Raw genomic sequence first — 14199 nt, forward strand, 5'->3', positions numbered from 1 at the left:
GTTATGGTGGTAGTTATGAGAAATCACCTACAGTGTCATATCAGTAAATTCAGTCATTACACAGTAAATATATAAATTAAAAAAAATGAATAGAATTACCGCAACATGATTGTGCGCCTCCACACACCAGTCAAGTTTCTCTTACAGTTTACAGCCATGACTGTGAAAACACGGATGTTTCAGACACATCTTCCCCCCAACGCACAGAAGATTTATACAATAAGCAGAGTTTCTAGATGGACACCCAAGATTAGTGTCACCAATTCAGTTTCTGACCAAATGTCTCCCCTTCTGTTCCTGAGTTATAACATTGAGTAATGACCAGGGGTGGGCAGTATTTCTATTACTTGTATTTAAAATATGTATTTCAATTACATTTGAGTATTTTGTAATTTGATAAGGCCGATAAAAAGCAAATGTAATTTGTAACAAAATACTTTTGAGTGGAGTAATTTTGTATTTAAAATACTCAAAATACTTTCTCCACGAATCAAAAAACAGAACTGATAGGCTATACATTCTTATAATATTGGATGTAACAATATTTTTTACTTTTTTAAAAATATTTTTATCTATATGTTTTGGGTTTTTTTAAAACTTGGGCCATTCAATGACCTAGTGGTCTGTTTTACTGGACTGTGCATAACATAGGAAATTGTATGTTGTTGTGGTTGATGCTTGGGATGAGTATGCTACAAATGAATTGCCTCACGTGGGATCAATAAAGTTGTCTTAATTCAAATCTGAATCAATAAATAATATTTTAGGGTAGCCTACATGTCCCTAGCTTTGTTTTTTCTCTTTTTCATTTGAAGAAAAGTTGAACACAGGGCCCCAAAGGCACCAAGTTAGACAGCAAACAAGTTAACTAGCTACAGTAGCTACAGTATCTTGCTGCTGTATAGCTAGACCATTGGTGGACAGTTAACAGACTTGCCAGGCATGCTGTTCACGTTGATGGACCCACACTACCAGTAGCCTACCTGTTATATGACTTTTATAGTACACGTAGGCCTAATGCTATTCTACGGAGCCCCTAAAGGGACATGGAAGGGAAAAAAAATAGACGGTAAAAAAAAAAAAAAAAAGTACTTGCGAGATCTCGCAACAACAATTCACCCATGGGAGAGGCTCATAGAGTTTTATTTTGAGATTGGCCTCAAATATAAAGACATTAAATCAGTGCTCGCGAGTAAACACGGTTTTCATGTAAGTGAGAGCCATCTGAAGCGACTGCTTAACGCAAGAGGACACTTCGGGTATGTATGCAACTTCCGGTATGGACTTCCAGTATGTAGACACGAAGAAGATTAACTTCCGGTATGGACTTCGCGGCGCCCCGCCGTCTTGTCTGCAGCTGGGTCCCTCTCGCAAATAGAGGGAGTCATGGAGGAGGATTTCGAACAGTTTTTGCGGTCTAGAGAGGTCCCTCAAGCGGCCATCATGCACATGAAAAGAGACAAGGTGGGCATAGAATTCATTCAGTAACGTAATAAGTCAGCGTAACAACACAGGGCTTGGAATAACGGTAGATGCTAACTTGGGGAAAAGGGGAGTTAGCATTAATGTTACGCTAGCTGTAATGTTAGCGCTCTAACTTTAAGTTATGCCAGTCCAACAACCATATGTCGTTAGGGTTACAGATGTTGAATTTCGCTTTGCCTTATGTCAAGCTGTGTGTCGTTCTACGCCACAAAATTGGTTACCATGGTAACTGTGGACGCCATGGCAAGAAACACATATTGTAGAGGCTGTCTAAATGTACATGTTCAAAGTAAACATTTCAAGTATTCTAATATTTTCTGTTTGCAGGTTGATAAGGCAGTAATTTCCATTATGACTGATGAGCAAATGGCCAAATATATCACTTCATATGGTGACAGGGTAGCTGCCCTTTCCTTCTGTCAACAAACAATGTGCAACCTTGACAAAGAGACTCTTATACAAAGATTAAGAGATAAAATAGCAACTCGGAAAATGAGATCAAGGACAAAAGGTGTGCTGTGTGGTACATCAGGTGTGCTCCAAAAGCCAGGTGAGGGGATGGCAAGACAGAGAAATACTGCAGGAGAAAAGACTTCCAGGAAGATTGAAATTGGATGGCTTCATTTTCACAGTAATGAATACCATCAAGTGAGGACCAAAAATGGCGGAGGAACAAGACATGCAACTGTGGAAAAAACAACAACTGTTGCTCAGATTTTGGAGCTAGGAAAGGAGCTATTTTTCCCAAATGGGCACTCAACCAAAGGGCAAGCTGACGACTTTACCTTTGAGGTCTGTGATTTTAAAAGAAAGCACATTCCTTTCGATGAGACTGTTGGCAGATTGTATGAACAAACCAAACTGAAGCTGCTTAGATTTTATATTTGCACAAAAGACGAAGGACCTTCAACAGATCAGTCTTCATCTGAAGTGGATGAATGTAGTGAAGATTTTTTAACTGAGGATTTATCTGTCAGCATCACTGAGGGAGCAGATTCACAGTTGACTGAGGATGGATCTCACCTTGATGCAGATGATTCGATTACAGATCTACTGGATCATGGACACTCATCTGACAGTGACATAAGCGAACAGGTTTGTGGCAGTAGGAACAATATTTGTTGTAAAGTCATGACAGATGGAAGGAGATTTTGTTTGAAGATTACATTTCAGGTAATAACTTCATTAAAAGATAATGCACATGTATTTCATAAAACACAGAGTGAGATTGTGTGCCAACAATGGTAAACACCTATTTTCTCACCAGTAAGAAACATTTTTTTAATGAGAAATATCACCTGTATACCACTTTGCTGCCAATGTATGGGAAGATGTAACAATATCTAATAATATTGCTCATGTTATATATTTCCTAATAGGTTTTAGTGGAGCTTCTTTGAACCATATGTATTTTTTGCACACCATTTGATCTTAAATATGTTCCTCCATTCCATGATTTTAAATTACTGCTGACAATAATTTTGAAAATGTGTCTTTTATTTGTTGCAGAATATGCATTTCCAGTTGCAACCAAGCTCCAAAAAACAAAGAGCAGCTTCTGAGACTGTGACAGCACAAGGTCCAGGAAAATCACATCCCTCTCATTCAACCCCAACAGACATTAAAAAAACTAACATTGGCCAGGGGCAGGACACCAACACAAATGATCATGATGAAGTCTGGAATCATCTCCAGCCTTTTAATGATTTCCCTGACTCCTGCTTTGAAATTATTGACCTGACCAGAGCAGTCCCTAATGCCTCTCCACAAACAGAGCCTGACCACATCTGTCGCGTTACTTTTGAAGAGGTTCCAGAAGTAGACGAGGCAGATACAGTTGTATGGGATCCGGAAGAGGACCTTGGCAGAGCAGATGGAGATGAGACAGTTGTGATCACATTGGACAACGTCAACAGTGAGGATGTCACACAGGTAATGATAATGTGATAAGATCAGGAACGTTTTGGGGTAAGGAGGTAGAAATACTAATACAGGTGTTTAAACCAGTAGAAAGAGTGGAATGTACTGCTACTTAAAGTCAGTAAAGTATTTTCTTTCTTTTTTTCAAATTTGATTGTATGAAACAATTCAATTGTCCATCCCAACTCCAAAAAAATTAACTGTGTCCTATTTTTTATGGCATAAGCACTGTTATGTTCCCACACAAATGAAATGGCCTACAGTGCTGTGAAACACTTACTGTACCGACTGTAATCTTAGTTCACGCCTTGTTTATTTAGACCTTCATTTTGCCACAGCAATAATTAACATCACATTGCTTATGCTACTGCTTATATGCTGCTACTTCAGAACAATTTAAATAGCAAAAAATCAAAATAATAGCTGATGAAAACCTGAGGAATTCCTCTGTAAGTTATCATTTTACTCTCTTAAGTCAGGCATGTTTGCTTCCACACAATCTCAAAATTCTCCCTTTTTATATCAAAATATTTTTCCCAAACTTCTATTTCTAATGTATAGTGCTATGTCATGCACAACTTGTCTTAAAAACAAATAAGTCAACAGAGTCCCTTTGAATTGATTCCTGAGATTGTGCAGCAGCACAAATAAACATTGATTTGTGACTTTATGATGCTTTTCTGTTTCTGTAATTTTAGAGGTTTTTGTCTTCTTTTCCATTTCCCAAAATGTATTTGGATTTTTTATGACTATCTCATGGGTGTTCCTGGTTTTAACTAGAAGATAGGATGATGTAGAAGACTAATTTAGAAAGACTTTTATAAATTACAGTCTGCAATCGCATCATAGACTTTAGGGTCAAAGTGTCTCCTGTCATTTAATACATTATGTTTCATTCTTCAGAGTGCTGAGATGAATGGAGTGACTATGCAGGCTTTCCAACTCCCATTGCCCTCAGCTAATGACCTGCCTACACTAGCTGTGCAGTCCATACATGGGGAAGCAGTGCAAACTGCACAGGTAAGATGCATCACTGCAAGCAACCCTGAACACATCCTCTAAACTACTGTATGATTTTACATAACTGTTTGGATGTGATATGATGGAGCCTTTGAGCATACCATTTTCTGAAGGTGTGGTAGGTCAGTCTACTTTAGTGCTCAGCTTTTAAAAACATTTGTTTAATGTCCTGTGAGGCTCTGGAGGAGCGCTGATGGGTCTGAAAAAGTAAGTGTGATGATGTACAGTACAGGCCAAAAGTTTGGACACACCTTCTCATTCAATGCGTTTTCTTTATTTTCATGACTATTTACATTGTAGATTCTCACTGAAGGCATCAAAACTATGAATGAACACATGTGGAGTTATGTACTTAACAAAAAAAGGTGAAATAACTGAAAACATGTTTTATATTCTAGTTTCTTCAAAATAGCCACCCTTTGCTCTGATTACTGCTTTGCACACTCTTGGCATTCTCTCCATGAGCTTCAAGAGGTAGTCACCTGAAATGGTTTCCACTTCACAGGTGTGCCTTATCAGGGTTAATTAGTGGAATTTCTTGCTTTATCAATGGGGTTGGGACCATCAGTTGTGTTGTGCAGAAGTCAGGTTAATACACCGCCGACAGCCCTATTGGACAACTGTTAAAATTCATATTATGGCAAGAACCAATCAGCTAACTAAAGAAAAACGAGTGGCCCTCATTACTTTAAGAAATGAAGGTCAGTCAGTCTGGAAAATTGCAAAAACTTTAAATGTGTCCCCAAGTGGAGTCGCAAAAACCATCAAGCGCTACAACGAAACTGGCACACATGAGGACCGACCCAGGAAAGGAAGACCAAGAGTCACCTCTGCTTCTGAGGATAAGTTCATCCGAGTCACCAGCCTCAGAAATCGCAAGTTAACAGCAGCTCAGATCAGAGACCAGATGAATGCCACACAGAGTTCTAGCAGCAGACCCATCTCTACAACAACTGTTAAGAGGAGACTACGCGAATCAGGCCTTCATGGTCAAATAGCTGCTAGGAAACCACTGCTAAGGAGAGGCAACAAGCAGAAGAGATTTGTTTGGGCCAAGAAACACAAGGAATGGACATTAGACCAGTGGAAATCTGTGCTTTGGTCTGATGAGTCCAAATTTGACATCTTTGGTTCCAACCGCCGTGTCTTTGTGAGACGCAGAAAAGGTGAACGGATGGATTCCACATGCCTGGTTCCCACTGTGAAGCATGGAGGAGGAGGTGTGATGGTGTGGGGGTGTTTTGCTGGTGACACTGTTGGGGATTTATTCAAAATTGAAGGCACACTGAACCAGCATGGCTACCACAGCATCCTGCAGTGACATGCCATCCCATCCGGTTTGCGTTTAGTTGGACGATCATTTATTTTTCAACAGGACAATGACCCCAAACACACCTCCAGGCTGTATAAGGGCTATTTGACCAAGAAGGAGAGTGATGGAGTGCTGCGGCAGATGACCTGGCCTCCACAGTCACCGGACCTGAACCCAATCCAGATGGTTTGGGGTGAGCTGGACCGCAGAGTGAAGGCAAAGGGGCCGACAAGTGCTAAACACCTCTGGGAACTCCTTCAAGACTGTTGGAAAACCATTTCAGGTGACTACCTCTTGAAGCTCATGGAGAGAATGCCAAGAGTGTGCAAAGCAGTAATCAGAGCAAAGGGTGGCTATTTTGAAGAAACTAGAATATAAAACATGTTTTCAGTTATTTCACCTTTTTTTGTTAAGTACATAACTCTACATGTGTTCATTCATAGTTTTGATGCCTTCAGTGAGAATCTACAATGTAAATAGTCATGAATGAAGTTACCTTGTCTTGGGATTGGAGACAACAATTTTTTATTAGAAAGCCTATGTTGTAAACTGGAGGTGTGCAGTTTGAAAGAAGGTCTCATGGGTGGTTGGGGAGTTTGAGTTGCATTATGGGAAACATAGGATGCAGTATTATTTTGACCTTCACACAAACGTACTAAAAGTTAGGATATTTTCACCTCTGCTTCATTGATTAAACGCTCTTTTGTTTTGTGGATGTTTTGTTCTTTCAAAGGACAGTGACTGAGTCTTACCACAAGATTTGCTCACATTCAAGCAGCCTGCATCAACCTCACTTGACTACCCAGAAATCCTGAGAGCGCACGACGTGCATCAATTTGCAGGATAAAGGTTGTTGAAGATCTTTTGGCTGTATTTATGGACAGCAGCATAATACATTTGACTCTAAAGATGGACTTTGTAAATGAAAATTACTGCTATTGATGATGCTGGAGTGTCAAGGGAGGTTTACACTGCATTCTGGGAACAGTTTCTTGAACAGTGTGAAGGGGAAACAGAGCGAGTGCCAAGGCTGAGGCCAGATTTCTGTGAGGCTGAATGGCAAGCAGTTGGACGGATCTGGGTGAAAGGATTATTAGACCACGGTGTCATGCCAGTGAGGCTATCAAAGGCTTTCATTTTAGCCTGCATCCATGGCATCGACTCAGTTGATGTAGACATCCTGATGACATCATTTCTCAACTACCTTCCTCCTGTTGAGAGATCAGCTGTTGAGAAGGCTCTCCAGGGCACAATGGAGGAAAGTGATGAAGAGGACTTGCTTGACCTCTTTACAAGGATGGGTTCCCATTTCCTACCTCCAAAGAACAGCATGCAACCTGCCATAGAAACAATGGCTCACAAAGCCATTCTACAAGAGCCAAAATATATAGTTGATTGCTTCTCCACACCCATGGCACTTGTACAGCAGAAACTATCAGACAAGGAAAGTGTGTTGTCTCTGTATGAGTCAAAGAAAGCCACAGGCAAAAGAGTATTGCAACTGTTTGAAACAACAAAGATGGTGCTGTCTCAGAGAGAGCAGGCAACCTTTAACCATCTCCAACGTTACGTGAAAAATGCTGACCAAACCAAAGCTGAAAAAATCCTGCGTTTCTGTACTGGTTCCTCTGTCATATGTGTTGACAAAATTATGGTATGCTTTAATGCTGAAACTGGACTAAACAGAAGGCCTGTTGCTCATACCTGTGGTGCTACCCTTGAAGTACCATGCACATACAGCTCTTACCCTGAATTTCGCACAGAGTTTGACAACATCCTGTCCAGTAACTATTTTGAAATGGACATCCTGTGAACTTGAGAGCAGTCCTGATCAGGCCCCATAGTAATGGCCTCTTTATTGTTTGGTTGATTATATTTTATTTATAATGATTTACTGTTTTTGTTGTTTGTTTTGTCATTGAAACATCTGATGCACTGAACTGTGTGTAGAGCAGTCTGCAATTCTATTTTATTTTTGTGCAATAGTACACCACCATAGTTTTCACATGGATTTAATTTTTTAAATTATGCTTTAAAAATGACTGCAGCTTTCATTTCCATCAGTGGGACCCTAACATGAGCTTCATGGTTAAGCTTGTTGCTAAGAAAGATTACAGAGTTGTCCATCACTGGTGGAATTGTGAATTGTTGGTGTTAACATGTTAAAGAGTCATACCTGTTGAATTGTGAATTGTTGGTGTTAACGTGTTAAAGAGTCATACCTGTTTGATTATTCAGGGGAAAACATTTTTAAGTTAATGTTTACAAAATCTACAGGCTGGTGTGGCTTGTGTGAAATGTGGCTTGGAAAGGCCTAATATGCTCAATTGGCCTTCAGAATGATTATGTAATATTTCCGTTATACTACTGTCATTTATTATTGTCTTACCTCAGCACCGCATTATAACATTGTATCTTTTTTAGAAATAGAATGTGTGTGCATTTTTGCCATGAAGTGACCTTTATGCATTGTACTTTTTTTTCATATTTTCAAGTTCAAGCTCAATTGGTCTTAATTAAAAAACCAAACTGATATGGCATATTTTTTATTTATTCAGGGTTGCAAGCCAGGATTTCACACTGAGAAACAATACAGAATAATTACTAATAAAAATATTTCCACTGTTAACAAAAATATCAAGTGCTTGTTCTTTTTTCTACCCCTCTCTGATATTTCACAACACAGGTTGTTCATGCAGATATCTTGACTGTGCACTGTCAACTAGATGTCACTTGATGTTTGCACTAGTAGTAGTATTTGAGTCATCTTACAGGCAGGTTCATAAAATATCAACAGGGCTGATGTCTGCATAAATGTTTTTAAACATCCAATAGTATGTTAAGAACTTAAGTTTATTTCAAGGCCAGTTTCAGATGAAGTCAGTAACCAAGACAGCATGTTTATTCTTAATGTTAGTAGTGCTTTGCCTGACCAGCAGTTCAAAAGCCAAAGATGTTCTCCTATCATAAAATATTGAGGAAAAACAGAATATTCACATTTACAGACAGTTTAATTGTAACAGTTACAAATTAATAGTTATCAAAATTGTGGCATTAATTTCCCATTGGTTAATTAAGTGATAAATGGACTGTTTTGGTACTAGTTATGAATTTTACACAGGTTGATTTGGCTTTTGATAGGCTTTATCTCTAAAGCAACACCAGCTGAGGATCAATAGTGTTGTATTTTTACCCATACATCAAGCCAAACATACATCAAATCAAATCAGTTAAAATAACAGAACATAAACATATAGCATGGTTAATGATAGCAAGGAAAAATACAATACACTATACCAACAGCTCAACTCTCTGGCCCCTACAGGACACAACTCAGTACTTGTGACTTACAGAGATACACTGATGGCCTCTCTTAGGTGCATATACAAGTTCACAGCCTGATATGGATCTGTTGGTGGAGTCAGATGAGACTCGGCCATAAAGATATTGCATAGTTCATATAAATTTGGATCGCATGGTATGGTCCGGCGAAAGACACATTGGTTTTTGCACAGTTGAACATGTTCACTTTCAACTGGGGAAAGGAAGTCTCTTGTCCCGTAAAGTTCAGGCAAGGCATACATCACATTAGGCCGACCACTGGGGACGTTTATGTTCTTTGAGGGCCTGATGGTGTGTGCGTTCCAAACTTGTGCAGTGTCATCCAACTCATCCTGTTAAAAAGAATGCACAATTACATTTAGGAAGAACTGTACATACATGTCAACTTAAATGAGCACTAAATTAGAGCATTAACTCTCTTCTCTCTCCCTCTCCCCTCCTCTCTGTGTCCCCCTGAGCTCATCTTTACCTCCTTTCCATTTCTCTCCTCTCCCTCTATCTTTTTCTTTACTATCCCTGTCTCTCCACCCCCCCTCTCCATTTCTCCCCATCTCCCCTTTCTATCGTTTTCTCTCCTCTCCCTGTCTCTCTCTCCACCTTCCCTCCTCTCTGTCTCTCTGCCTCCCCTCTCCCTCTCACATACACAGGCACACATATGAAAACATAATTCATGAACTCACCTGGATGAGTCCCATGCAACAAAATTGAAGGAGGCTTTTGTCCAGAAATCCACCATCAAAGAACCCGTTGTCTCGGAGGTCTCCAAACAGGGATAACCAGAACTCCACACACTGGCTGCGAAGAAAACCCCACCAATATTCAATTCTCTGATTGGCGGTGCTGGCTCCATCCAAGTAACTGTCAAGGGTGCTGTCTGGGGGAGTGGGGACGAGGAAACGCTGGAAGCCTCTGACATGGCCATTTTCGGTTCCAAGATCGCCTCTCACAATCCGAGGGCAGCCCCCTAAACGCTGCACTACGTCCATATAATAACCTCCGATCAACTTTGGGTCACTACTTGTTGTGTAGGCATTGAGCCACATTATTTTCCTCGAAAAACCATCAATACTTCCACTGACACAAATGCCATATGGCTTCAGTTTATCATAAGAGTCCATGTGCCATATGAAGTTTGGCCCTCTTGAGAAGTAGCTCCGTCGTCTGAGACGTCTTGCCTGCCTTAACGACACTCCTCTCGGATCCAGCTCCTTCAACACCAAGCGCACATCCTCTTTCCTCACTCGTAGTCCATGTTCTCTGCATTTAGCAAACATCCACCGGTAACCGTGAAGCTGTCCAGAGTACTGTATTTGGTTGCTAATGAATTCAATCAGGACCGCCAAGTCACAGAATGTTTTTCGACGAAAGTGTCCTCTTGCGTTAAGCAGTCGCTTCAGATGTCTCTCACTTACATGAAAACCGGGTTTACTCGCAAGCACTGATTTAATGTCTTTATATTTGAGGCCAATCTCAAAATAAAACTCTATGAGCCTCTCCCACAGGTGAATGCGCTCCATTGTTGCATTTGTTTGCAGTCTCTATGGGCCAAACTGACCCGGAAGTACATTACTTAAAGGAAAGTTTTGCGAGATCTTGCAAAAGCTTTGCGAGATATTGCAAAAGTACTTTTTTTTTTTTTCCAACCGTCTATTTTTTTTCCCTTCCATGTCCCTTTAGGGGCTCCGTACTATTCATATGTTATTATCACAGTGTCTGTGAATATTTTATTTGTTGATACAAAAAAGTTTGTGGGCTGTTTATAAATATATATATATATATATACATAATCAAGTTGTTGTCTTTTAATGGCTTTGCTTAGTTACACTTAGTTAGTTCTGTGACTGTTCTGCCTTTTTGTGGGGTTCACCAGAGCTCTGTGTATATCCTATAGCCCAAACCTTAATACTCGATCTGCTACACCAAACTGTGAGAAAACAAGCGTAAATTTGCAGTAGCTGCGACCAGATTTGCTACTGTCACACCATTGATGGATGAATCACGGTGGTTCTTTCTGGCATAGTTACTTGTGGTCTCTAATTGCAGCATGTACATTTTGAGCATTTTTGGTCAAGGACTTTTTTTTTTTTAAGATATTTTTGGGCATTTTTGCCTTTAATGGACAGGACAGCCAAGTGTGAAGGGGAGAGAGAGAGAGAGAGAGAGAGAGAGAGAGAGAGAGAGAGAATGACATGCAGCAAAGGGCCACAGGCTGGACTTGAACCCGGGCCGCTGCAGCAACAGCCTTGTACATGGGGCGCCTGCTCTATCCACTAAGCCACCGATGCCCTGGTCAAGGACTTTTTGAGTTTTTCTCAAAAAGATTTGAATCAGTTAGTATAGCACCACCTATGGACAAATCGTGGGCATTCTTTTTTTTAAGATATTTTTTGGGTATTTTTAAGCCTTTAATTGATAGGACAGACAAGTGTGAGAGGGGGAGAGAGAGAGAGTCATGCAGCAAAGGGCCACAGGCTGGAGTCAAACCCGGGCCGCTGCGGCAACAGCCTTGTACATGGGGCGCCTGCTCTACCACTAAGCCACCGACGCCCCTGAATCGTGGGCATTCTTTCTGGTATAGTTACTCATGGTCTCTAGCTGCAGTATGCAATTTTCAGCATTTTTGGTCAAGGACTTTTTTAGTTATTCACAAAAAGCTTTGTGAATAACTAAAAAAGTCCTTGACCAAAAAAGATAAAGAAAAAAACTATTTTCTGTATTTGAAAGTACAAAATACATGTATTTTATTTTGATACATTTTCTGGCACCAGTATTTTGTATTTTATTTCGATACATTTACTTGAGAGGGATTTTGTATTTTGTATCAACATACATTTTGATGTATTTTTGCCCATCTCAGGCAATGACCAGAACAGAAGTGTTTTTGTAGAACATTATGATGTCACAGTTAAGTTGACTTTTGACCTTTTAGACAAAAAATGACAAAATATCATTATTTTTCACTCTACTAGACATTTGTGTGATGTTTTGTCATAATTAGCAAATTAATTCTTCAGTTATGGCCAAAAACATATTTTGTGAACTCATATTGACCTTGCAATTGACCCTTGAACTTCGACCACAAAATTACTTTATTCTTCAGTCCAAGTGGACATTTGTGTCAAATGTAAAGAAATTCCATTAAGGCGCTTGAAGAGAAGAGATTTACAGTGACTCTTGGGAAGCACATCCAGGCCCTGTTTGACCATCTGCCCTGGGCTTGTCAGATAATCAGTCTGGCAAAATGTGAGTTTGCAAAGGTGACAGTCACCTGCCTAGGTAGAGTTATTGGTGAATGGCAGGTGTGCCCTGTCAGAGCAAAGGTGGTGGCAGTTGACCAGTTTCCTGTTCTTGCTGCTAAGAAAGAACTTTCTCCTTTCTTGGGTATGGTGGGTTACTATCATGGGTTTTGTAAAAACTTCTCCACAGTAGTTGTTCCCCTCGCTTCTCTTCTTAGCGAAAGGTTAAGTTTGAATGGTCTCTCCCCTGACAAGAAGTATTTGAGTCGTCAAGTCTTTGTGTTCTGCCTCTGTGGTAGCAGCTTCACAGATGGACAAACTTTTCTGCTGTGTGTGGATGCTAGTAAGGAGGGAGCTGGTGAAAATGATGTCGACTGCCTAGTGAGTTTCCAAAAAATTCAACTGACATCAGCTGAATTATTCCATCATTGAAAAAGAGACATTGGCACTTTTCTGGGCATTGCAACACTTTGAGGTTTATGTGGGGGGTGGAGTAACACCTTTAGTGGTGTACACTGATCATAATACCCTAACCTCTCACTCCAAAGCCCAAATCAACAGCTTAGTATGTTGGTGTCTTTATTTCCAACCATGTCATCTTGACATACAACATGTGAAGGGAGCTGAAAATATAGTGGCTGATGCCAGGTCCAGAGCTGTCTGTTCTGGTTTTCCTCTCTTAAATGCTTCCTAGATACCAAGGTTGCTGAGGCGGTGGCCTCGATGGTTAAGTGATGAGACTGACTGCAGGTTATATAGACACTCACATGTTTACAGTAATATGCCAGAGAGCATTTGGTTATGATAGTTAGTTGTGTGTATTGTTTTGGGTATTGACATGGTACTGTAGTTGTGCTTGAATTGTTGGGTATCTTTGTGAGGACCCCCATTTTTAAGGGATGGGATGTGACGACTCCTTCCACTCTGCCTGTCAGTTATCTTACTCTGCTGGTAAAAGCTAAGAAGATGTAAAGATTAGCATTAATCTGTGTATGTGTGCTATATTTCTACACATTGTAGTGAACAGAGATCCTTTAATGAGAATGTTATAGTGAAAAGGCAGAAATGTTTTATTTAAACAGTTGTTACATCTGACGTAAGGCTTTTTTTTTTTGCTTTATTCTTCTATGTTTTAGTTCTATTGTGTCATCCCTGTGTCAGTTATTATCTTGTCTGTTAAAGGTTTTTATGTGAAGCACTGTTGTAATCCTCTGTCTTTGTTATTTATTTATTTTTTTATTTATCTTTATTGTAATGTTGCGGTGATTTTATATAATTAAGCATTAAAATTTATAATGGAAAGTCTATGGGAGGAATGTTTGAAAGCTAAAATCTCAACAATTACATGTGCTAAAGCTTTCATACTTTATGGATGGGTGACCCATCTGGAAATGCTTTACATATTAAAGTATGATGCCATTAGCACCACCATGTGGTAAGCCATTATGTGTTCTACATTTTAACTCATGAACTGTGAGGTGCAGCAAATCAATACTTGCAGTGTGTTTCTTGGATGATGGTAATATGATATTGGCCACACAATCTGTGCCTTTAAAAATGTTCCATCATTTTGGATTTTAGCTTTTTTGTTTGTTTGTTTGTTTTGTTTTTGCTTCTTTGACACATATTTCATCAGTCTTCACTTAACTTGGTATATACCCTATTGAGATAACCTTTGAAGGCGTGACCTGATGCACTTAATGGGCCATAACTCTTCAGTGCTGAGTTGGATTGCAACTAAATTTGGGAATGTTGTACACACAGCGACACTCCACAAGAATGTAAAATTTCAACCGAATATATTGATGGGTGGTGCTCCAGCAACATTAAAACCAGATATTTTACAATTCTGTTAAAGGCACTGTATGTAAGAATGTGGCCAAA

At 39.8% G+C, this 14199-nt stretch overlaps 1 protein-coding gene across 1 annotated transcript; it reads left to right on the plus strand.

The window, feature by feature from the left end:
• Positions 1–1032: 1032 nt before the first annotated feature.
• On the plus strand, positions 1033–4659 carry LOC125879603 (uncharacterized). Its single transcript, XM_049561562.1, has 5 exons — positions 1033–1464; positions 1813–2580; positions 2995–3417; positions 4309–4551; positions 4602–4659. Exons 1-4 carry the CDS (start codon positions 1387–1389, stop codon positions 4465–4467), a joined length of 1428 nt encoding a protein of 475 aa, XP_049417519.1. The 5' UTR covers positions 1033–1386; the 3' UTR covers positions 4468–4551; positions 4602–4659.
• Positions 4660–14199: the final 9540 nt, after the last annotated feature.

The sequence above is a fragment of the Epinephelus fuscoguttatus genome, linkage group LG19 (genome assembly GCF_011397635.1).
Source record: "Epinephelus fuscoguttatus linkage group LG19, E.fuscoguttatus.final_Chr_v1".
Classification (NCBI taxonomy): domain Eukaryota; kingdom Metazoa; phylum Chordata; class Actinopteri; order Perciformes; family Serranidae; genus Epinephelus; species Epinephelus fuscoguttatus.